We start from the raw sequence: 25,800 nt of genomic DNA on the forward strand, positions 1-25,800 counted from the left end.
TATTGCTTTTCTGGGTATATTACATCAAGGATGGTCCTCATTTACTATGCACAGGTTTGCTTTAGGTGGTTACCTTTTGCAGATAACAAAGGAAAGAGTTAATTACTTCAAAGAAAAGGATGTTTGCAAATCAAGAGGAAAAGTGGTTAAACTGGTTATACTCCCTCCTTGGGAGGTTTAGCACAGATTTTAGGAAGTTACTTTAAAGATATGCAGTAAACATTTGCTGCCTCAATTCAGGGTAAAGGAGTTTTTTAGCAAAAAGCAACCCTCAAAGCAGCTTAAGTACAATGCACAATTCCCTATAGGAAAACTGATCCATGGGCTCAATTCCTGTGTGCTGACTTGCTCCCCACCAGTTTTCCAAATGAGGGGCTGGGCTACATTCGCCACTGCCATGCGGATAGGTTCCCTATACTGCCCCAGTGCCAGAGCTCAGAGGGAGTGAGTCTGAGTAAGTCTGTGCATGAACCCTTTAACTTCCCAGGACTCCAGAAGCCCTCTGTCTCACTCAGCTACAATCTCCACTGGTTTTTACACCCAGAAATTATGGGGACTTCTCTTCCCAGCACTGGAACCCTCCACTGGGGGTTTTGATGTGGAGATGAGACCCCTCAGTCCTTAGGCAGGTCCTCTGAAGCTGAGAGAGCCCTCCCTTTTTAATTGTCTTATGTGGGTGTGGGACCAGCCTATTTCATGTCTCTGCCACTTCTACTAGTCTCAATGTGGTTTCTTCTTTATATCCTTGGTTATAGGACTCTGTTCAGCTACATTTTAGGCATTCTGCATGATGGCTGTTCTATAACTTAGTTGTAATTCTGGTGTTGGTGTGAGAGGTTCTGAGTGCCACATTTAACTACTCTGCCATCCTCACTGGAACTTAATGTTTTTTATTTTTAAGATAAATACCCATAGTGGAATTGCTGCCTCATATGGTAGTTCTATTCATATTTTTTTAAAACTACATATTGTTTTCCATGGTTGCTGCACTAATTTTATATTCCCTCCAACTGTGTACAAAGGATCCCTTTTTATTTACATCTCGACAAACACTTATTTCTTGTCTTTTTGATAATAACCATTCTAACAGGTATGAGGTGGTTTTAATTTGCATTTCTCTGATGATTAAATGATATAGAGCATCTTTTCATGTACTTCTTGGCCATCTGTCTTCTTTGGAAAAATGTCTATTCATATCTTCTTCCCATTTTTTATCAGTTTTTTTCTGCTATTGAGTTATGTGAGTTCTTTATATATTTTGGATATTAGCTCCTTGTTAGATACATGATTTTCTCCCATTAAATAGGGTGAACTTTTATTTTGTTGATGATTTCCTTTGTTCTCTGTGTAGAGGCTGTTTAGTTCGATGTACTCCCACCTGTTTAATTTTGCTTATCTTGTTTTGCTTTTGGTGTCAGGTTTAAAATACCGTTGCTAAGACCTGTATCAAGGAGCTTACTGCCTATGTTTTCTCCTAGAACACAGGTGGCAAACACAAGGCCCATGGGCCAAATCCAGCCCTCCACCTTGTTTTATCTGGCCTGGCACCTTTTTTCTACCTGGCGGCAGCACCGAGCTCTCACTTAACTGCTAAGGAGTAGTTACATTTACACAGTCCTAAAATTACATTCAGCCCCCTGAAGGCAACTGCAAGGCTGATGTGGCCCCTAGTGGAAATGAGTTTGACACCCCTGTCCTAGAAGTTTAATGGTTTCATGTCTTTAACCCATTTTTAGTTAATTTTTGGGTGTGGTATAAGATAGTGGTCTAGTTTCATTCTGTTGCATGTGAATATCCAATTTTCTTAACACCATTTATTGAAGAGACTATCTTTTCCCCATTGTATATTCTTGGCTCCATTGTTGTAAATTTGCCACATAGGTGTGGATTATTTCTGGGTTCTCTATTCTGTTTCATTGATTTATGCGTCTGTTTTTATGCCAATACCATACTATTTAAATTTTTTTTAATTTATTGACTTGAGAGAGAGAGAGGGAATTGTTGATTTGTTGTTCCACTTATTTATGCATTTATTGCTTGATACTTATATGTGCCCTGGCCAGGGATGGAACCTGCAACCTTTGCATACTGGGGTGATGGTCTAATCAACTGAGCTACCCCACCAGGCGAGCTCAGTAGATTAGACCATTCTAACAGGTACCCACCTCATACCTGTTAGAATGGTTATTATCAAAAAGACAAGAAATAAGTGTTTGTCAAGATGTAGATAAAAATCCTTTGTACACAGTTGGAGGGAATATAAAATTAGTACAGCAACCATGGAAAACAATATGTAGTTTTAAAAAAATATGAATAGAACTACCATATGAGGCAGCAATTCCACTATGGGTATTTATCTTAAAAATAAAAAACATTAAGTTCCAGTGAGGATGGCAGAGTAGTTAAATGTGGCACTCAGAACCTCTCACGCCAACACCAGAATTACAACTAAGTTATAGAACAGCCATCATGCAGAATGCCTAAAATGTAGCTGAACAGAAGTCTTATAACCAAGGATATAAAGAAGTTTTATTACTATAAAACTATAGTAATTAGATATTTTAATTACTATAGCTTTCTAATATAATTTGAAATCAAGGGATCATGATGCCTATAGCTTTGTTATTCTTTCTCAACATTGCTTGGCTCTTTGGGTTCTTTTATGGTTCCAAATAAATTTAGAATTGTTTTATTTCTATAAGAAATGCCATTGGATTCTTGATGAAGACTTCAGTGAATCTGCTTAGGTAGTATTCTATACATACTTTGAGTAGCATGGACATTTCAGCCATCTTAATTCTTTCAATCCATGAGCAAAAAATAGCTTTCCATTTGTTTTTGTCTTCTTCAATTTCTTTCATTAGTGTCTTGTAGTTTTCAATATACAGGCCTTTAACCTTTTTGGTTAAAATTATTGCTAGGCACTTTTTTGATGCAAATGTAAATGTAATTGTTTTCTTAATTTCTCTTTCTGGTTATTGATTATTAGTGTATAGAGAAAATAGCATATTTTGTGTATTGATTTTGTAGCCTCCAAAATTTGTCTATTAGTTCTAACAGTTTTTTGATGGAGCCTTTAGGGTTTTCTATTTATAATATCATGTAATTGCAAATAGTGAGTTTTGCCTCTTCCTTCCAATTTGGACTCCTTCTCTTTCTTTTCCTTGCCTAATTGCTTTGACTCCAATACATACTGTGTGCAATAAAGGTACTGATAGTGCACATTCTTGCCTTGTTTTACTTTTCACCACTGACTATGAATTTAGCTGTGGGCTTGTCATATATAGCCTTTATTATGTTTAGGTACATTCCCTCTATAACCTCTTTATTGAATTTTATCATAAATGGATGTTGAAGTTTGTCAAATGCTTTTTCTACATCTATGGAAATGATTATTTGATTTTTATCATTATTTTGTTATTGTGGTATATATACTAATCTGTGGATATTGAACTATCCTTGCCTCCCTGGATTGAATACCATTTAATTGTGATGTATAATTATTTTAATATATTGCAGAATTCAGTGTACTGATATTTTGTTGAGGATTTGTTATATCTATGTTTATTAGGAATATTGGCCTGTAATTTTCTTGTCGTATCCTTGCCCAGTTTTGGTATTAGTGTAATGCTATCTTGTAAAAGAGTTTGAAAGGGTTTCCTCCTCTTTTATTTTTTGAAAGAGTTTAGGAAGGATTGATATTAACTTTTCTTTGGATATTTGCAAGAAATCACCAATGATACTGTCTGGTCTAGACTTTGGTTTGTTGAGAGGTTTTTGATTACTGATTACTGTATTTTGCTAGGTATAGCCACACACTTTTTTGCTCAAATTTTTTAGGGAAAAGTTAGGATGCCCATTGCATAGGGTATAATGATTACATACCATGGGTGTAATAATGGATATAGTAATCCCATGTGTAATGCACACAAAAACCTGAATGAGCCCTGGCTAGCGTAGCTCAGTGGATTGAGCGCAGACTGCTAACCAAAGTGTTGCAGGTTCGATTCCCAGTCAGGGTACATGCCTGGGTTGCAGGCCACGGCCCCCAGCAACTGCACATTGATGTTTCTCTCTCTTTCTCCCTCCCTTCCCTCTCTAAAAATAAATAAATAAAATCTAAAAAAATAAATAAAAATAGCACAATATTTTTTTTTAAAATCTTAAAAAAAACTGTGAATGAGCATCATATATATGGCAAAATACAGTAAATCTTTTTACCTGTCTTTGGTCAGTTGAGATTTTTCTATTTCATCATGATTCAGTCTTGGTAAGTTGTATGTTTCTAGGAATTCATCCATTTATTCTAGGTTGTCTAATTTATTAGCATATAATTTTTCATAGTAGTCTCATCATTCTTTGTATTTCTGTAGTATTACTTGTAATATCTCTTTTATTCTTGATTTTATTTATTTATTTGGTGAGTAACTAAAGGTTTGTCAATTTTGTTTATTTTTGTAAAGAACTAGCTCTCAGTTTCACTGTTTTTTTCTATTGTCATTTTAGTTTCTACTTTATGTATTTCTGTTCTAAGCTTTGTTATTTCCTCTCTTCTACTAATTTTGAGCTTCATTTGTTCTTTTGCTAGTTCCTTGAGGTATGAAGTTAAGTTGAGACTTTTCTTGTTTCTTGAGGTAGTCATTTGTCATTATGAACTTCTATCTTACAACTGCTTTTGCTTCATCCTATAAATTTTGGTACAATTCCATTTTCATTTATCTCAAGATAGTTTTTGATTTCTCCTTTAACCCACTGATTGCTCAGTAGCATGTTGTTTAATCTCCACATATTAGTAAAATTTCCAGTTTTCATGTAATTAATTTCTAATTTCATACCATTGTGATCAGAAAAAATGGTTGATATTATTTCAATACTCTTAAGTTTATTAAGACTTTTTAATGGCTTAACATAATCTATCTTGGAAAATGTTCCGTGTGGAAAAAGAACATGTATTCTGTTGTGATTTGATGGAATATCTTAAGTTTATCTAGTATAACTGATGTTTCTTTAATGATTTTTCTTTCTGGATGATCTAGGCATTGAACTATGTGGGGGATTAAAGTTCCCCATTACTATTATTTTATTGCTGTCTATATCTTCATTTAGGTCTGTTAATATTGCTTCATATATGTTGGGCATACAATTACAAATGTTATATCTTGTTGGATGAGCTCCTTTATCATTGTATAATGCCTTTCTTTTCCTCTTATTACAGTCTTTGTTTTTAAAGTCTATTTTTTTATATAACTATAGCTCCTCAAGCTTTCTTTTCATTTCCATTTGTATGGAATATCTTTTTCCATTCCTTCACTTTCAGTCTGTGTGTGCCCTTATATCTGAAGTAAGTCTCTTATAGGCAACACATAGATCATCCTTTTTAAAAATCCATTTGGCCACTCTGTGTCTTTTGATTGGAAATTTTAGCCTATTTAAAGTAATTATTGACACGTACATGCTTATTGCCCATTTGTTAATTGCTCTGTGGCTGTTTTCATACTTCCTTTGCTCTTGCCCTTTCTTTGCATGTTAATCACTTTCTTTAGTTGTATGCTTATATTTCTTTCTCCTTCTCTTTTGTGTACTTACTGTAGGTATTTGCTTTGTGGTTACTATGAGGATTACATATAACACCTTATATCTATAGCAGTCTATTTTAAGTTGGTAACAACTTAAGTTCTCTCTTTTCCCTTGGGGCATTTAAAATTTTCTTTGTTTTTTAGTTTTGACAATTAAATTATGCATCCTGGTATAATTCTACTTGGATTCAGTCTATTTGGTGTTTGGATTCAGTCTTTGAGCCTCTTGGATCTGTATGTCTACTTCTCTCCCCAGATTTGGGAAGCTTTCAGCCATTAATGCTTTAAATATATTCCCTGTTCCTTTCACTCTTCCCCTTCTAGAGTTACCACAATATGAGTGCTGTTTCTTTTCATTGTGCCCCCTAAGTCCAATAGGCTTTCTTCACTCTTTTTCATTCTTTTTGGTTCTCTGACTGGTCACTTTCAAGTGTCTTATCAACCAGGTAGCTTATTCTTTCTTCTGCAGGGTTACATCTGCTTTTGAAGCTCTCTATTGAATTCTTCAGTTGAGTTGTATTTTCAGCTCTAGGCTTTCTTGTTTTTTTGTTTTTTTTTTAAATAGTTTATATTTCCTTGTTGAACTTCTCATTTTATCAATGCATTGTTTTCCTAATTTAATTTAGTTGTTTGTGTGTTTTTATAGTTCACTAAATTTCTTTAAGAGAATTATTCTGAAATCTTTGACATTTCATAGGGTCTCCATTTCTAGGGTCATTTATTAAAGCTTTATTCATTTCCTTTTGTGATGTCATATTTACCTGATTTTTCATGATGTTTTATTCCTTACGTTGATAACTGTGTTTGAGTAAGTGATCTCCTCTTTAGACTCTGCTGGTTCCCTTTGGCAGAGACAGTTTTTCACCCTTCAGCTTAGTCTGGGTTTCTAGACATGTCTGTTGGGAATGTCAGGCAGGTGGGGCTTGCTACTAGGTCTTATTTTGGTGTGAGGCAACTGTTTGACCTCTGAGGTTGGTTATGGGGAGTATGTGCCACTTTCTGAGAACTGCTGGGTAGGGCAGCTGGCTCTGGTTCCCTGACCAAGTGAGGCTGTAGAATGGGCTTCACAGTTACCTGGATTCTCTTGCCAGGCTTATTAGATAGTTAGCACTGATTACTATACTCAGCAGTGGGTGGGGCTATGAGTTAGCTTCCCTGTTCTGGCAGGGCAGCAGGATGGGATCCAGGGACTGCACGATGTATTGTTTAGGGACCTGAATCAGGCAAGAGCTTGCATTGAATATTCTAGTCAGGTGAGGCCACCAGTTTTGCTCTGAATACAGGAAGAGCCATGGGCTGTAGTCTCTATTTGAGTTCTACTGTAAACAGGGCTGTTGGATGAGCTATGCAGCTTCCTGTGTGCTCTGTTAAGATTCCTGGGTCACGCAGGCTGACAGCTGTATTCAGTAATAAGAGCTTTGAATTAGCTTCCCTGCCCAGGTGTGGTGGGAAAAACAGCTCCAAGGCTGCTCAGGTTCTTTCTTTGTAGTCTTGATTCAAGCTGACCTGTGCCCCAAATTTTCTGGCTGTATAGGGCCACCTGCTTTGCTCTGAGGGCAATCAGCTCTGTCTGCCTGCCTCTTGGCTGGAGCATTGCTTGGTTGCAAAGCTTCCCGGTGTTCATGCCAGCCCTTCCTCTCAGATGAGGCTAGGGGCCCGCACTCTAGAGTGGGTGGAGCTGTGACTCAGCTCTTCTGCCTGGGTGTGGCAGACCCAGCTCTAAGGCCAGCAAGCTCCTCACTTAAAGACCCAAATCAGGCATACCTGCCAACTACTTTGGTCAGACTGCACCACTGCCTTAGATTTGCAGAGAGCAAAGCTGCTGGTTGGGGCTACTATTTGGGCTCTGCAGGTAGAAGCTTGGTCTGCCAAGATCCAAGTGCTGGTTGTTGGAAGGCCCTCTTCTCCTCTCTGTCATAATCAGATGCCCAGTGCTAGAGTCCTGCAGATTGCCCTGTGGGGCAAGACCAGAGTGAGGGCTCCCACGAGTGATCCGCGATGCTAGGGTGGAGGCTAGATGTCCCCTCTGGGCTCTCCTTTCCCACTGGAGGCTCAAGGGAGACTTCTTGGCGCAGTACTGCACGGGCCTAGGGAAGGGGCAATGCAGTCAGCGTGTAGCTGTTCCTCTCCCCTTGTAACGCAGCCTCTCTTGGTCTCTGTGGTGCAGGGTTGCTTCCGCCTCACTCCCAGTCAGTGGTTTTTCTTTTTTTTTTTTCTTTGCTATGCAGGAGCTTTTTAGTTTGATGTAGTCACTCTGGTTTATTTTTGTGTGTGTGTGCTTTAGGTGCCATATCCAAAAAATCATTGTGAAAAGCCATACCAAATAGCTGTTTCCTGTTTTCCTCTGGGAGTTTCATGGTTTCAGGTTTTACTTTTAGGTCTTACGGACCTAAAAGACGGTCTTACGGTCAGACGGACTTTTTAAAGGGCAAGTTCAGTAAAAAGTTTTCGTTAATGAGTTGACACAGGATCAGGTCTTATCATGGAACTCTTACCTGCCTCCTGCCACATTCCAGGGCATTCAGTAGGCCAAGCTCTCTGACTCAGTGCCCTGTGCTTTAGACAGAAGCACAAAGTGTCATCTCCAAGCATATTCCGCTTCACATTATCAAGAACCTGGCTGTCCATTTGGATTCACCTAAAGTGTGGCTTTAAGACGTCATCAAGACAAACAGACCCTAATTCTGCTAATGCTTTCTTGGCTATTGTCACTGACAACACAAAGTGTCAGTCTCAGTCAACGGCAGTGGTCTGCAGGCGCCAGTCCCGTTGCGGGTTGTAACTGAGGTCAAATTGTGAGTGCAGAACTGGGCTCAAGCTCTCTCATTCAGTTCACCTGTCACAACACATGCCCTGGACTAGAGGCAGTCCTGGAGACATTCACACTCATAGCCTTATTTCACAGACAGGGGGCTGGAGGCCTAGGTGGGTAAACCGAGTTCATTACTTTTCCACAGCTGGTTAAAGACAGAGCTAGGACCAGCCTGAGCCTCCTAAGCTGGAAATCAGTCTATTTCTTTCCTGTCTACTCTGAGCATAAATTATATGAACTAGAAGGACTATTTTTCAGCAACCAGGTGACCTTAAGTAGTCTCAAACTTTAGTGTGGATTAAAATCACCTGGAGAGCTTGTCGAAACAGATTTGCTGGGTCCTGACTTGAGAGTTTGTAGGCCAGGGGTGGGGCCCTGGAGTTTGCACTTCCAACAGGGTTCCAAGCAATGATGCCAACACTAGTGCTGTCACTGGGGAACACGCTTGGGGAACCCCTGGGATAAAGCAGGCCCATGCCATTTCCTGCCATTCATCACTGCCCACTTGTGCACTGTCCTCCAGTTGGGAGCCACATGGTCAGATCCTCAGTGGGAAGGGTGACCCAATGAACTTTTCCTTGAGCATCTTAACAGGGTGTCCAACCCATAGCCCATGGGCCACATGCAGCCCAGGATAGCTATGAATGCAGCCCAACAAAAATTATAAATTTACTTGAAACATTTTGAGATTTTTTTGTGAATATGTGTTACAATGTATTTAATGTGTGGCCCAAGACAACTCTTCTTTCAGTGTGGCCAAGAGATGCCAAAAAGCAGGACCCCACTGTACCCGGTGGGTTTTCCACTGCGGGTTTGTTTCGGCACAGGGGCCAAGAGCTCTGGCCTGAGTCGGACCGCTTAGGCACTCCGCTCTGTGCACTAATTGCTGTATGGTCTGCATGATCGTAAGTCATTTAACATCTAAGTTTCAGTTTTCTCACCTGTGGAAGGTAGTGGGGGTGGGTATTATCTTCTAACTCAGTTGTGGAAGGTTTATATCACATGCTGCATATGAAGTGTTTAATGGAGAAAAATCAATTGCTATATCAATCAGAGACCAGTCAGGGGAAAAAAAAGAAATGACTTTAGTACTTACCAAGTTGAATAAAGAGAAATAGTTACTCAGATGATGGAAGGGCTCAGAAACCAACAGGGGATAATGAGGAAAACCAGAGGTTTAACAAGGACAGAAAGCAGCCACCCACCCACCACCTCTGAGGCTACAGTGAAAATGCAAGGAGGCCAGGTTGCCAGAGCTCAGAAGCCAGAGGCTTCCACTGAGAGTGAAGGCAAAGCAAGACTGCAGAGACCCCAGAGAGAAGGAGTGTCTGAGGGGCTGGAGCCGCACAGGAGACTGACTACCCAGAACCCAGAGTGCAAACAGCCTGGGAATACAGTTCTCTGCAGTACACGACAGAACAGGAGAAAAGCGAGAAGCGAATCTCAGGGCCATTGCCATGCGCAGAGATGCCACTGCTGCCATGACCGCAGTTATTTGTGTGCTCCTCTCATCTCCATGACTAGACCATGTCTCCATGCCCAGGGCCCGCACTGTGCCTACCTATAAAGTAAGCACTATACACATGCCAAATGGCATTGCCATAAATTCACTTGGCAAGGAAAATGAGATGGGAGCGTTATTTCAGATTAACTAGGTGCTACAATGTGAAGCCTGAATCTGGAGGGTGCTTAGCTCCCAGTCTACAAGCCCATGTCACACTCTGCATGCTGCACAAAGCCTCGTGCTGTCCCTGCACTGAGCGTTCAAACTATGCAAACTGCAGGGCAGAGACAAACCAATTCCTTAACCAGCCATAGCTTGTAGAGAGTGATTCTGACTGTCTGGAGGTGGGTGGTGGGGGACAGGCACTGAGGGACGGTGGGCAGTCTTCCGTTCTCTCACAGCAAGAACACGCCTTGAAGTGACATCACCTCGAGGTGTTTCATCGTTAAGCATGTGCTGTAATTATGTAAACAACACGGACCCATCATTCTCGTGACCACTCTTAAGGCCCTTCTCACGTTACAAAAGTGGGGTAACAGGATGAAAGGGGGTGGGTGGGAGACTACAGAAAGGGCAACTTTTGATAACCAAAAGAGCAAGAGAGTGGTTTCAGAGATATTTCTTAGGCAGTAATTGAAATTTCAAACCATCACTTAAGTTTCAAAACAACCTTTATTCTGTTTGAAGACCTAATACAATGCATCAAAGCAACTTAAAACAACAAGACGTAGCTCCATTAAATCTACAGCTTGAACCAATTGTCGAGGAGGCACGCTCCCCCGCCCCGGCCCCGTGCCTTGTGAAGGCAAAATGACCACTGACCATCACATCCTCCCTCTCGTCAAAAGACCAATTTTATTTTAACAATGTCATATAAACAGATTTGTAAAAACATTGAACAGATTGTAGCTTTAAAAAATACACACATATAAATGGAGTCTTTTTTTTTAATAGCAGCATCCTGGGTAGCTAATGCTATCTCATGGTGACAAGTTTAATGTTAAGTTGGATAGTGTTTCCAATGAACCCAATTCCGCTCCCTCCCCACTCATACTAGTATTTTATATAACTAGATTTTTAAAAAATAAGAATTTGGCATTTTGGAACTTTGTCCTGTGTGAGGCATTGTGCTTTAAACTGCCCCTTTCCTAAGTGACCCTGAACTCGGACTTCAGGGTCTGCTTCCCAGCTGACCTGGATACCATGCATAGCAAAAGCATAGTTGTTAAAACCAGCAGAATTTTCTCCCAATAAGGAACATCAGTAGGACTTCCCAAACACGTTACTACTTCATCACCAGCTATATGACAAAGCAATTGGTTCCCTACAGTGACAGCTCACATAAACACATTTTGACTTGACACATTGAAAACAAGGATTTCCAAGGTAAGCGAGTCATCCGGACTAGCTTCTCAAAAGGAGTAACTTTTAAAAACAGGAAAAAGAAAAGCCAAAGAATTATGAACTTCTCACTTCACTTGCAAACAATTTTCACCTTTATAAGACAAAACAAAGCAAATTCACAGGAAAGAAACAACCCATACACATATACAAGAACTGTACTAGACATTTGCTTGTTATGCACTTGAACTCGACGACTGTGGATCTCTTTTGGCTGAAAGGTGTACTGGAAACACAGTCCATGCACATATACATATATACATATATCAAGGGCCGTGAAGTTGTCAGAGGTTGCAAATACATGCTTTTTGCCTTTTCATGTGGTTGCGATTTCTCTCTCTCCTGTCTAATACCGGGTCCTAACGCTCCCACCTCCACAGCCCTGTCACAGTCCCTCTGCAACTCAGCCTCTGGCTTTCATTTCGGGAGGCGGTCTCTCTTGGGTGGGGAAAACCAATGCACGGACAGGAGCATGCACCAGTGTGCCTCTGCAGTATCTGTTCGCACTCGTGAGCCACGAGGCAGTGTTCGTTGGAGACGACTGTCCGAAGGGACCCAGGGAGCTCTGAGAGTCCAACATCTAGAAGGCCCACCACATAGGTGGTGGGCACGCTACATGCACTCAAGGCACCTGGCAGAGGTGTGACATCACAGGTGTGCTGTGAATCACTGTCACAGGGAGTTAGGAGTCCTGCCTTTGCAGTTCAAAGAGAATCTACCGTTTGTGCTCATGAGATGCAAAAATAAGGCAGATGCCTGATACCGTGTCATCTGGCAGTATGTTGAAGCAAAAACACTAATAAAACTTTTTATGAAATGTAATGATTAATGAAATATTCCATCTTAGATCTAATATTTTAGAAATTAAATGAAAAATATTTATACTTAATAGCATACATGGATGTGCTACCAAAAAACAAAACACCCACCCTAGTTTATAAACTAATATTACCTAGTTGTTAGACTTCCGTGTGATGTGGAAGCATGGTTTTAAATCAGACACTCAGAGACTCAAACCAGGAAAATCCTCAGCTGTTCACAGAAGAGAGGGAGATGTCAGATCCACAGTCAAGTTTGAGGGCTGACTGTCTGCTGTAAGACTATTGCTCTTGGTATGAGTAGCTTCATGTAAAGAGAAAAAAATATATTCTACAATTGACTAAGTCTACAACTGCTAGACGGAGTCTTTCAAAAGAATTTTAAAAGGAACATTAAAAAAAAAGCCCCTCAACCCCAATATTTGAAGGGAAGAGAAATAAATGTGAGTGAATCTAATGTTGAGATAAAAAAACTGAAATTGTAAGATTCATTTTAAACTACCAGCGTAGTGACCATGATTATAATTCTCCTGTTCTCCCAATACGTACACAACTTCCACTGAGCAGAAAGGCTCTGCACACGTGAATCAGGAGACCTCCCCCCATGCCTGCCCTAAATCCTGGAGATGACTCTAGCACTCTAGCAGCCCCTCCCGCTCCCCACAGTGAAGCACGCCTCCTACAATCACTCGGATGAGTGAGGACTGTTACTATGATTCCTGAAATGGTCATGACTTCCACAAGCTCCACACAGCCCAGAGCAGAAACAGTTAACGATCATGCCTGTTTGCTTTATGATGTAACATGAATGGGAAGCTAGGAAAATAACAAATAGCCAGATAAAAATCTTTTTTTCAGATCATGCTCTTTCTAAAATGAATGTTGGTTGTAATGGTAGTCTAACGTTAAAAAGAGACATATTTTCTAAATGTAGCAATTATACCTTGAAATCAGCGTTCCAAACAAAGGTGGGACACTGTTCTGGGCGCCTTCCTTCCTTCCTTCCTAAGAACTGAAAATATCTGACCAGCTACACTGTGTTAGAGTAGACTTGTAGTTGTCATAATTGATAATAACTAGCAAAGTGGGAAAGACTGGAGTATAAAGCAACTTCACTTCGCAGTAAGGTACTTTTTCTCCAATCGTGAGAAAGAGAAAGTGCATTCCACCACACCACCCCCCACCCCACCTGTACATCCCTTAGCTACATCCCCTCCCTAGATTCAAGAAGTTCACAATTCTTTATGAAACACACTTGCCAGGTACCGTATTTTAAGAGTCTTGAAACAACATTGTTGAACTCAGCGATACTTTGTCATATTCATATATCTTTCTCTTTTTTATTGAATAAAGCAGCTTTGAAGCTTATCAGGCACTGCCCAACAAAACATTTAGTTCAAAAAAAATCTGTTATGAACTTTTTAACCTTGGGCTAACAGCCAAGTACTCTGTACAAGAAAAACTGTAAAATATTTCATAGTTTTAATTCTGAAGCCTTTTTTTAAACTGGCATCCTGTACATTTCTTCTTTAAAAAAAAGTAGAAGAATAACAAAATGAATATTAACACAAAAACCAAGGACAACAGTATTTTCAAGCAACAAAAAGTGGGGTAGGGGAAGCTTATTCTGAAGGTACATTGAAAATTGAGAGAATGACTTAATGAAAATTAAGAATTGCATAGCACTGTGAATTTAGCCTTCAGCAAAACAAAACAGAAGCTATTTGGTATTGATTACAAATCCATCTATTTGATAGTCATCATTATGTACATATTTTATATACTGAAAATGTCATTTTAAGTCCTCTTTTCTAAGTTCCATTTTTCCATTGGTGGGTTTTGTTTTTTTGTTGAAAAGTTTAAACCAAACGCCTTCTGGCACTTCGCTACCACAGAATCTCTCTGAACAGACGTGGGCCGACGTTCTCCGGAAGTGTCCCTTGTAAGCCGAAGTGCCTTTCCGCTACACATCGTTCATCTGTTAGAAAGTGAAATAATCCACAGTGCGAAGTGCCTGGGTCCACCGTGCACAGCAACACCAGGCCAAACCAGGCTGGACCAAGCGCTCCCAGGCCAGGGCTCCTCGGCCCCATCCACTCTCTGGTGTACAAGGTCCCAACTTCGAGCTGGTAAAGCTTCAGAAAGCATTAACGAGCACCATGGGTAAAGGCCTCTTTGTCACTGCACGCAGAGATTTTTGCATTTCTTTTTCTCTTTGTGTTGTGTGTTGTGGTGGCTTTAAATTAAACCAAAAAAATTTTAAAAAAGGAAAGGAAGGAAGGATAAGCACTCCAGATGAGAAGCGTCTGGCCATCGCACAGTGCTAGGCTGCACGTCTTCCCCTGCTGCTTTTGTCGAAAGCTCGAGTCCCATTTGGAGACAGACGGCTTGGTTTCCGCAGCTCAATTCGCAGGGCAGGCTGGAGAGGAGCCCTGTGCTTCCCAGAGGCCTCAGGGTGGCTGAACTTCAGGAGGAGGGTCGTAGGGCCCGCGCCTCATCGCCTCTGCTGCGCATACACCGGGTAGGCTAGTGTGACGTTGAGGGAGTCGTTGTGCTGCACCAGGGAGGTGTGTTGGTAATGGAGCACCAGTTCTTTCAGGGAGCCGTACAGGTTGTAGGGCTCGGCAAAGCCATAGCCGGTCGCTGTTTTGTTGATGACGCAGTGCTTCACCTCGCCGTCCACCCTGGGGAGGAGAGAGCACAAATGCATTGGGACCTTGACAAACCAGAACACTGCAGGTGTTTTTAGCAAAATCATCATCATCCGACAGTGCACTTGATGCAGGCCAGTCTCCACGTGGGGAGCAGTGCCCGGTGGTGAACTAACTGTTAGACTCCTCTGTCCCCTACTGGCTGGGGGACTTGTGCAGGCAACGAAACCTCACTGAGCTACTGTATTTTTATCTTTAAAAATGGCTGAAAAGGAAGATGATAGTAATGTATGTGTCACAGGGCAGCTTTGAGAAACGGGATGATGTGCTTGATGGAATGCCAGGAATGCAGTAAGCATGTAGCAAGTGGCAGCTGCCAAGCACCGGCATCAGCGCCGCTGTGCGACCAGAGGCGTGGTGCTGCTGGTGACTGACAGGGTCCCTTCTCTAAGGCTGGCCTTAAGATGTCTGCGTGCCTCTCCACCTTGCCCTTTCCTCTCTACTCTACTCCCTGGCCCTCCCTCTAAGTTCTTCTCACTCCTCCTTTCCTATAGGGCTGTGTCTCTGCTTCCAGGGAGGGAGTCCCGGAACATAACGTGCTTTGAGGAGCCTCACCCTCCTGGGGGCACCTCGCCCTCTGAGGTGCTGCTAGTGATCCAAAACTCATTTTCCATCCCAAGTACTCACCAGACTACTAATTAGCAACAAGAAAGTGTGCCCTATGACAAAAATGTCTTCTCTTGGGTGTAATTATCTCAAGGACAGTGACCGGGGTTCTTTTTGCTTGTCGTTTGCCCCTGTTGCTGATGCGGACTTTTCCCCTGGGGGTGGTGCTCTTATGTGAGTTCCCTCAGGCTCTCACTCTACTAGCCTTGGGAGGCCAGCACTGTCATTCCCATTTTAAAGACAGAAAAAAAAAAGACTTAAAGTAGTTGCAACTAAAACGCAGGTTTCTTCCTACTAGACTCTCTTAACAGACTTCAAAGTACTATGCCTGTTTCATTTCCCCTTCTACATTGTTGTACTGTAAGGAAATTGTCCAGATCCTTGCCCCCTCGGCTGGCTGAACACAACACCTCTCCCGGAGCTGTGAAGGGGACCAGCAGTGTGCTGGAGATACGTACACCACAGAGCAGGCGTAGCAGCCCTGCTTACTGCTTTCCCGGACAAGGAAAGTGCCGTCCCGCTTCCCTCGCAGCAGGTTCTCAGCTTTGTTCCGGTTGCTGCTCCCGACATTCCACGTCTTCTCGTCGTGGTGGGGCAAGTCCTCGTCGTCTTCCACCAGCGAATATTGGCTGAGGAGCAGGAGAGCAGGCTGCTGGGTGAAGGGCATGGGGACCACCAGCCTGCCCCCCTGCCCCTCCCGAAGTGACAAGGTCACTTCGACCTTGTTTCTGCCCCTCCTGCAAGCACCTCAGGCCAGACGTCTTGGGTCTGACCCAACCAGCCTCTCTGGCCTGAGTTTTCCTCTCATCCAGTTGCACCTTCCAGGCAACCTCTCTGGACAAAGAGTCAGCAGCGGTAAGCCAGCAACTAAGCCCAGATACCTGGGAAGGCATTAAATAATCCTGTTTGTCCAGTTTAGATCAGGAAATTGATGGAGGAGGAGGAGGCTTGCCAGTGTTCAAATAATTCAAACAAAACATGGGCTTAAGCTTCAAACATATACTAAGCCTGTGTCTTTTTTTTAATCATTATTGTTCCAGACATATGTTAGGATTTTTTAGATATTTAGGGGCATCCTTATGGACATGGAACAGCATTATGGGAAAAACATACATCTCTATCCGCCCTCCCTCAACTTTCCCTTTAAAAAATTCTGGATAATGAGACTGAGTTTACACGTTTCCTCCTACAAGATGTTCCAAACTCAGTAAAATTCCTCACTTGTTCTCTAAATAAAGCAAGTCAGGCGTTTTCCTAAAATGAAGAGAATCTTGTGCCGCCTCCCATCTGTGGTAAGGACTTACTCTTCGGTGTTTTCGTTGCCCAGCCACTCGTTCAGCTTCTTCTGCCGAACACCTTTCTGAGTCAACCACCTGAAAAAGAGTTTTGAAGGGAAAATGCGTTCAGAACGTATCCTTTCGCCGTTCCCAAGCATCCCCTGACGGGGCTCCGTCCCCGACAACTCACATCAAGTATTGATCTCTGGTCTTTCTCAGCTGGATGAGGTCTGGTTTGATGCTGTTCATGCGTTTGTCAATCTCCCGATACTCAGCCGCCTGCTTCTTCAAGTCTTCCTCCAGTCGTCTTCTGCTGTCCACAATTTCACTGATTCGAGACTTTAACTTTTCATAATTATGCATAATCCTACAGGCAAGACAAATGTATCTGTAACTGCCAAAGTTCATCATGAAGGTTTCCCTCAGGTAAAGAATGCTTTCTCTCCCCGCTGCTTTTTAATCGTGCAAAGCAGCGAAAGTGAGATCATTTTTAAGCAGTTTTAGAAGATTCTGGTGATCTCTAACAAGGACAAAGGGACTACTCATGGTTGACCAACCTTTGTATTTCCTTCTCATTGCCTTCACGTTTAAACTTTTCTATGTACTCTTTGCTGTAGCGCTCCTGGGTTTGGCACTGTTCTTCAAATATTTTTATGGTTTCATTAAATGCTTCAATAGCTGTTCTTTTCATTTGGATTTCCTGCAACACAATTTTAGCAAGACCATGTCACACCTTCGGTAGATCAGGTAATTTCTTATTGCGAGACACTCCCAGGACATGTGATCTGTATAGTTAGTTATCTAGAATGTAAGTCCTTTGTTAGCAAGGTGGGACTCTAATTCATAAAACCCACTAAAATACTGTCACAGAAAAAGCACACATTTCCTTTGGGAATTATTCCAGTCCACAGAGGATGACTGCTTGACAATGTCCAAAGTTTTCATCTTTGTTAATGTCATCCCCCTTTATCAGCAGTTCACGGCATCCACATGGACTTCTGCTCCCCCTGCCGGTCCCAGATGCAGGACGGCCCTGAGAAGACTGCATCTCCAGGAAACAAAACAGTGAGTGCCGCCCTTGTTTGTCAGGGCAGAGCACATAATGGTTAAATGTCTATTTCTGAGATCAGACAATTCTGTGGAACTTCCAATTAGTATTAGCTCCCAATTTAAAAAGAATTGTTCAATCAAGAATGATCTCAAATCAACTTAAAAATCAGCAACCTCTTCATTTATTTTGTGAACTTATTTTTCTGATTCTTACGGGCTTCATTTATAAGGTCCCAAGACACAATGATTCACAAACAAATGATCTCTCCCCCTATTTTATTTACAAAAACTCTCCCTTCTTTACTCTTTTTTTGAAGCTGACTATAATATGTGTTACGTTTTAATGACTAAGACTCCTAAAATTTAATCTGATTTTCACAGAAAACTCACCTGGGAAGTACGGGTATAATCCTCATATAGTCTATCATATTCCCGACTTTTTTCTTGAAATTGAGTGTTATATTCATGTAATTTTTTCCCTACAGCTTCGATATTATCTTCTTTGACAACTTGATCCTAGAAGGATTAGAGAGCATAAGGAAAAGAAATTCAGTTGATAAAGTATTTAATCAATTAAGAACTGTTTAACAAGATATCTAACATGAAAAAAAATCCTTGAAGTATTGTATTCAGCTACTCCAAATGTAATTTTGTGATTACAAGTACAAAGCTTTTCAAATTTCATTACATGTAATTCATCTGCTTCAAAATGTTTCTAAGCATTGAAAGTATCTTATTTAAATAATATAACAACATGAGTATTTGATTACCTGTTGGTATTTGGATACTGGATAAAGTAATTTCACATCCAGCTTGGGATTGTACTGAGCTAGAGATTCATTCCGGTAGTGGTTTATTAATTCAACCACAGAGTTGAAGGTTAATGGGTCGGAGAAGCCATATTTCCCATCTCGGTGGAATATTTTGATTAATTTGTTATTTCCTCCTTTCCTGTAAATACAACATAAACATAATGGCATTACAATTTTCTTTAAAGAAATATGCTTGAATGTCAACCTGAGCCACCCCAATTTTACCTACACTCTTTGGCTTACCTTAGTGTAAGAGTATAATCACCATGCATTTTAGTAGATGCGTCTCGTACCAAGAAGGTCCCGTCAGCTGTGTCTCGAAGTTTTTCATTCACTTCTTCCCTGAGGCGAAAAGAACACAAGACAATGCTCACCTTGAGGGCGTGGTGATTCTAGGAGCATTTTTTTAATAGACTTAATTTTTAGGGCAATTTTAGGTTCACAGCAAAATTGACCAGAAAGTACAGAGAAAGTCTCTATATTCCCTTGCCCCCATAGATTTACATTTATTAATTATTTTCAAAGCTTAACAATTTATTCTGCTTATATAAAAAATGTTACAAGCTCCATCTCATTTATAAACAAGTGCATGGGAGTTGTTTTTTTTTAAACCTACTTTCACTATTGGTACAACTGTGGTACAAAGTTTTAATTTATTTCTTAACCAAACACACTAAAAAATCAGCAAAGCAAGCCATGATCCCAAAGAGGTTTCCTCCCCCTCCTCCTTTTAAAAAGCTAATAATAAAAATACCACTTCATTTCATTATGTGTAGGATAACAATAATGTTAATTCTCAGAGTTTTGCCTGCTAGGCCGTGGGTTTCCCCACTGCTTTTAGGCAGCCTCAGTTCATATCCTGGTGCTTCCCTGATGACTCGGTCGATGACGGGACTTCTCGGGTATTTACAATAATTTCTTGTGACACCCAGCACCTACAGTTCCCCAGTGGCTCAGGGACTTCTCTGATTGCCTTTGGAAGAGAACCAACTATGCTTCATGCTTATGTTGGATGACATCCTAAAAATGCAACTTAGCAAGCTGGTGCTTTTCTTTCCCTTAATGTAACCCCCTCTGCCTCTGGTGAAAACTAAGTGTTTCTGTAGGCTTACCGAGAGATGTCTCCCCAGTACCATTCGGCATCTTGTAAGGACATATTGTTATTCATACCGTTGTTGGCTACAGTAGTGGGTTTTGGTGGTTTAGGAGGCAGTGCTGTAGATTAAGGAGAAAGAAAAAGTTGTTTGCAACCCCAAACTAAAATTAAACATTTCAAAGTACACCTCAATTTCTTTAGATAAAAGAAGAGTAATTGTGAAATACAGCAATCATTCAGCATTCCATGAAACATGATAATTTTCTTCCAAAAAAAAGAAAGAAAAGAGAAAGTCAGACACCTCTCACGGTATGGCTCACAGAGGAAAGAAACTGAAAAAGAGAACAGTTTGGAGAGCAGCACACAAACTGGGCTGGCCACGTGAATGGACTTCAGAGTAAATCAGGAGTCATGCCCTTTGCCACTTCCAGGTTCCAGTTATATCAGAGGTTCATGCCTGCTCAAGTCCGCCTCACACACAAAACCGTGAGCAGACGAGCAGGAGGAACCACACGGGTTGGCTTTAATTTCCCCCTCTTATTTAATTGTCTGAGACAGACTCGGTCTCTGCCCTCCACAAATGCTGCTGAGGCAAAGCAGCTCATCCACGGCAGTATGTCTTAAGAGGAGAATTAGGTTTCTCTGATCTTAGTAACTCAGGCACTGTGCTGCCAACAGCCACTTTAAGAAACTCATCTGTGACCTGAACCTCTTCAGTATTCCTGTTAATATTCTACTGAATAAGCTGAGCTCTATATGCCGACGGATTAAAAACCATATTCCTCTCCCTCAATGTCAAATCAGTATTCAGATACCAACTGGTGACAAACGAAAGGCTACAGTGTTCCTAAAATTTTCTTCATTGGGAGGAGGGCTAAGAGAGGGGTGAAATAATTTAGAAAGCAAAATAAGTCTAGGATTTTTAGCTAAATTCTAAGTCATAAGTTTTAAAGCATGGTTACTATTTTAATGTATGTAAAAATTACTTCAGGAGTCTACCAAGAATATTTTATAAAGGCTAGGACTAAGGAATGAAGAGCCAACTTCTTTTCTCATTACAGTAGCTTAATAGAAGAGAGAGCAGGCAAAGTCTCCCCATTTGATTTAGAATAGTTTCAGGTCACCTGGAACTGAGTTGCAATCACTGCTGCATTTTACAGGCGTTCTAAAGTACCAAGGACTATCGCTGCAAAAGTACACCACTGTTCTCACCCACTGTCAACAGAGAAGAGCAGCACAAAGGAGGCATAATTTTAATTAAAGGAACCATACACAACAATATAACCCAGAGAGCAAAAAATCTTAACAAAAGACACCAGTGAAAACTGGCATTCCATTCATATCCATCCAAGTAAGAATAAGCATTTACCACATACAGCCTCATCTGCTTGCTTCCACAGTCAGTCAGCTGGTTTAATTTTCAAGCTATGATCCAACTAATTCTTATTAAATTAGAACAAATTAATAAAAATAGAAATCTAAAGAGGCTCTGTTACAGTAGCTGTCAGAAACAAAATAAAATGCCACAAAATTAACTAGCGTTCCACAAGAATACTGCAGTATTACCTGGTGGATCCATTTCTATATAAAACATCAAGTCTGTGCCACAATTTATATCTGTCTTAGCATATTCTAAATCCAGGTCTTCCATAGTCCAAACAGTGTTGTACATTTGTGCGAGAGTTTCCTTGGCTGAGCTCAGTTATAAGAAAAGAGTCCGGCTTTCTTTGTAATGGTGTCTTGGAATTCATTTTAAAACCTATAAGGGGCTGCACTGTAACCTATTACATCACACACCCCAGCCAATCAAGTCGGAAAAATGTCACCAGACCACTCCTGCTTCATCATTTCTCTTCTGTACCAGCCTGAGCACAACCCCAACCTCACCGAGAACCTACATTTAATAGATCTGCAATGTATACATGCTCATCGTTTCAAAAAGGTGTTTAATCTGACTGTTCTCCTCCAGCAGTGAGCCGCCTAATTCCTTTTTTATTGCTCCGTGCAGCACGGTCTGCTCCGCCGTGGGCAGGTTGACAAAAGCTGATACGCTGCAGCACGTAGCTTCTCTCCCCCCAGTGCATCTGGGTTTTTAGATAGCCCGGTCACTCCTGGGTTTACATACCTCACAAATGCATCAAAAGGGCACATTTCAGGCATATTTTACAATCCTGAAATACCTTCCCTGTACATTAAAAGCAGAAAGGACTCTGGGTATTTCAGTCCTATATAATTCACGGAAAACTCAGAACTTAAACCCTGTCACAAATGCACCACATCAGAAAGCACAATGAAAAGGAAGCACATAGGAAATCTCCTCTACCAAGCATTGCGAAGTCAGAACTAGACTTTATGAACTAACATGGAAAATTCATAACAGGAATGAAGAAGTCTGTTGGCAGATATAACTGACATAACTGTCAACATTATTAATGAGAATTTTAATGCTACTGCCTAATAAGACTGGTCAAGGTAAGCTGTGCCTTCCAAAAGGAAAGAGACCATATGTATCAGAATGCACAGTTATCTTGGCAAAGTATTTCTCACCGATGAGCCCATCCTTGGATTTACTGTGCTAATACTGCTCGAGGGAGGAGTGATGTAATCATTGGGGGGGGGGGGGCTTTTATCCCCTCTATCTCAAATGCCTCACACTGACGACAAATATTACTTATTCCTTCTCGGCAATATTTAACGTAAAGAAATCAATTCCCCTATAAACCTAGTTATTAATCTTTGTTCTTTAAAGCTGTTCCTGCATGTGATTAATCCTGCTGCTCTTATGGGAGCCTACCGTGCATTCCCCGTGTGAAACGGTCTCTCTTTACATTATGATGAGAGGAGAGGAAGAGGAAAAAAGCCCCCCCCCCCCCAGTAAACGTGGCTGACTTAAAAAACTAAACTGGGCTTTGTAATCTACATCCATATTTGTGTGATTATTTAAAGAGCACAGAAGCCCTAAACATTTCCTCTTAGACTTTCTATCAAATTTGGAATCATAAAATATATAAAACAGCAGAGCAAAGGCAGGCCCGTTCTCTGAGCACTGTTCGCTGGAATCCCCTCTCTAGTTTAATTCATTTTCCCATTAACCAGGAATGCTGACTTAGCCTACACCCTCCCACCCTCTCCCATTCACTTTTCTGTTTGCCTAAGGGTTTAAGTAAACCTAAACCCAAATTTAAATAAAAATGGGAAAAGTGGTGGTGGTGGGGGGGTGCCTTTAGATAAGATTCAGAAAAAAAATCTCCTTAATAAAAAAATATTGGTGCCTCCCCTCCCCCCAAAGAAAGGGAGACAAGCTTCTGGGCTGGTGTGGAGTGTCCCACAGAGGGATACCCCACGCCCCTGGGAGCACCTGGTGCAAACCAGTCCTGCTGCTGGAGCCCATGTGGCACAGCCACCCAGGGAGGAGGGCAGGGAGACAGGTGATTTTCCACGTCTCTCCCAGGCCTGGCCCGTCACCAACTTCCAGCAAAGCACTTTGTAATTACCTCCTTCCCCATTTCCAACCTAACCCCTACCTTTCCCTCACACTGTGCCCCTCCAGGAAAGGGGGAGTTATCTCCCCTAATCTGCCCTCTCCAGGGAGTGCTTACAATCCCCCCCTTCTCTGACACACACACAGACACACACGCACACAAGAACCTTTCAAAGTGCAAAAAAAAAAAAAAAAACACCACCCTAGTGCAACAGCGAAAGAGCAGAGAAGTGCACAAATTAAAAGCAACTTACTTTGCAGGTTATGCATTTCAATGGTTTCTCTTTGAATGCCTGTATCCGACAATGAAAAAAAAAATCCAAGAAGCTATTCTTCCAGCAACCGGGAGCAGCCCCCACGTCTCCCCCCTCGGCTCCGGCAGGCGGTGCTCGCGCCCCCGAGAACGCGCAGGACCCCGGGACAGACAGGACAAGCACAGAGCCCAAGCAGCGCCCTCAGCACTGCAGCTGCGCCCTCACCGCCGGCTCCCCACGGAGAAAGCCGCTGGATGTGGGTACAGTACTGGGGAGGGAAAAGGCCCAGGAGCTTGCACCGCTCTCTTAGATAAAGATCGCGGCTTCATGATTAACTTGGGCAGGTTCAAATATTTGCTGAGCTAGGGATTTCGGGGCGGGGAGGCGAGCCCAAGTCAAAGTCAAAGTTGTCATCTGCTAACAAGTGGCCAATGCCAGCCCAACTCGCTCATTTTCGCCGAGGAAATGAGAAGGCCATTGTGCGGGGACCTAAAATAGTCTAACTGGCTGTGGCAGCGCGCTCGCTGGCTCGCGGGGCTCAAGTGGCCACAGTGAAGCGAGGCACTATGCACAGCCAAACACAGGAAGTGGCTGAGCTAGTTCAGCAAAAAATAGAATCAAAGCCTTGCTTGTAAAGGCCTGAACCTCTTGGAATGGCCCAGAACACCATGCCTTGCTCGGGTCCACCTCCTCCCACACACTAACACAGGCAGCCCGCAGGTGTAACAGGAAAGCCCTATGCAGCAACTGGGCAAGGAACAGGTTTAAAAAATATTTAATAGTCCTAGGGAAGACTATTCTAACTCTGCACGGATACTGCACTCCACCACCACGTGAACACCGAGAAAGAAAAAAACCCTCTCTGCAGCTATTTTTGTAAAGTCAGTTTCAATTCAGGCTTGAACAGCCATAGGACTTTGTAATAATTAAAAGGGGCTCTGCCTTCGGTTCATGTGACGGCCACATGGAGTGCAGGATGGGAGGGCAGCAGCATGGCATATGGGACAGCTTTCTGGAGGATGTTTGTCCTCCATTTGAGAGAGGTGCAGTAACCAGACTTAGTGGGCTGCTATCAAAATAATTAAAATTCCACCTGAGAAAATTTTCACTTGCAGCAGCTTTACTTATTATTCCAAGAACCAAAACCCAGTGTAAAATCACAGAACCACCACCTTTAAAACCAGAGAGCAACTTGGAGATGACTTCAAGCAATTCCCTCACGCTAGAGGCATGCAATGCCGACCCTTAGGGGCACGTAGTTTGCACAGGATTTGTGCACCAGGGCCAGGACCCAGCCTTCTGACATTTGGTCCTAAACTCCTTTTTCTCCCCCCACTGGCCCTGCTCTTCACTTCCCTCTGCCAGAGAAAGTAAAAATTAACAAGTGAAACTGAAGCTAATTTCTTTTAAGCCTCATGCCAAAAATCTCACACCTACAGCAAAACTGACTTTTTGCTTTCTATTTTTAGCTAATTTAAATTTTTAAAAATCTACCCTCTCATTCTCTTTGAAGTAATATGGGTTCTGTCTCAGATTCTGTATGGAAAAGTGACCCAGTGGCCACAGGCAGTGATGAAGAAAGAGCAAGGTGCTGACACACAGTCTGCACAGCCAGGGGCCAGCTCCGGGATTACCCGCAACATCTGCGAAGTACTACTAAACTCACAGCGAAAGTGACTTTACAAACTTTCTTTTAGTGTCATTGATGTCACATGAAAAACCGCTTTACCAAGTGGGGTGGGGAACCAGTGTACAAGTGAACCTTCCAGTTCCCGCTGGCTGATTACAGGGACACAGGGTGAGTTCAGAGAATACCCTTGCATCGAAGCAACATAATCTTGGTCTATTTAAAAAATGGTCTTCCTAAAGCTAGAAACCTTGGAAACGTCAGTCTCTGAAGCATATCTGTCTGGATGCACAGGATGATTCAAGTCAAAACCTTCTATGATTAATATGCTCTCTAGTCCAACAGTATATTTTCTGTTTCAGGGAAAAATTATCCACTGCAAAGCAGTACACACTCTACTTACAGAGAGAAAGTCTTAAAATAGATTTGTAAACTTTGCTTCCAATTTCTCACAATATGTACAATCATCTACCATAGAAGTTCTATTATATTACTGAAAGTGTGAGCTGAGTCTTTTCCCATTCAATTTTCGTCTTGGAAAAGTGATCTATAGGACACATGCTCTTTATTAGCTTAAAAAGGGAGCCCTCTGCTGGTAGAACAGAGTCAGTGACCTCTAACTTGGGGTTGGGGGGATCACGTAAGCTTCTGTGTATTTCATTCACCTCACACTATGTCCAAAATTTCACACAAAATATTTGCTCAACTGTCACTTAACCTGTATGAGTCACTAGCAAATAACTAATAAATCAAATGCACAAATGTCATACAACTT

At 41.8% G+C, this 25,800-nt stretch overlaps 1 protein-coding gene across 3 annotated transcripts in view; it reads right to left on the reverse strand.

Annotated features, from left to right (window-relative positions):
• Positions 1-10,545: 10,545 nt before the first annotated feature.
• Positions 10,546-25,800, reverse strand: part of PIK3R1 (phosphoinositide-3-kinase regulatory subunit 1) — an 83,028-nt gene continuing 67,773 nt past the window's right edge. The window contains exons 1-10 of one of the 3 annotated variants that reach the window (XM_045847722.1): positions 23,399-23,745; positions 19,680-19,782; positions 18,811-18,909; positions 18,526-18,706; positions 18,146-18,271; positions 17,263-17,405; positions 16,896-17,072; positions 16,733-16,801; positions 15,887-16,057; positions 10,546-14,795 (exon numbers count right to left, since the gene is read on the reverse strand). In XM_045847722.1, the coding sequence (XP_045703678.1) occupies positions 14,606-14,795; positions 15,887-16,057; positions 16,733-16,801; positions 16,896-17,072; positions 17,263-17,405; positions 18,146-18,271; positions 18,526-18,706; positions 18,811-18,909; positions 19,680-19,782; positions 23,399-23,414 (1,275 nt within the window). In that variant the 5' untranslated portion in view covers positions 23,415-23,745 and the 3' untranslated portion in view covers positions 10,546-14,605. Of the gene's footprint in view, positions 14,796-15,886; positions 16,058-16,732; positions 16,802-16,895; positions 17,073-17,262; positions 17,406-18,145; positions 18,272-18,525; positions 18,707-18,810; positions 18,910-19,679; positions 19,783-21,229; positions 21,405-23,398; positions 23,746-25,800 lie in introns of those variants that run through there. The other 2 variants (XM_045847721.1, XM_045847720.1) reach the window with 2 other exon arrangements.

The sequence above is a fragment of the Phyllostomus hastatus genome, unplaced genomic scaffold, assembly GCF_019186645.2.
Source record: "Phyllostomus hastatus isolate PE091 unplaced genomic scaffold, TTU_PhHast_1.1 phas_contig_58, whole genome shotgun sequence".
Classification (NCBI taxonomy): Eukaryota; Metazoa; Chordata; class Mammalia; order Chiroptera; family Phyllostomidae; genus Phyllostomus; species Phyllostomus hastatus.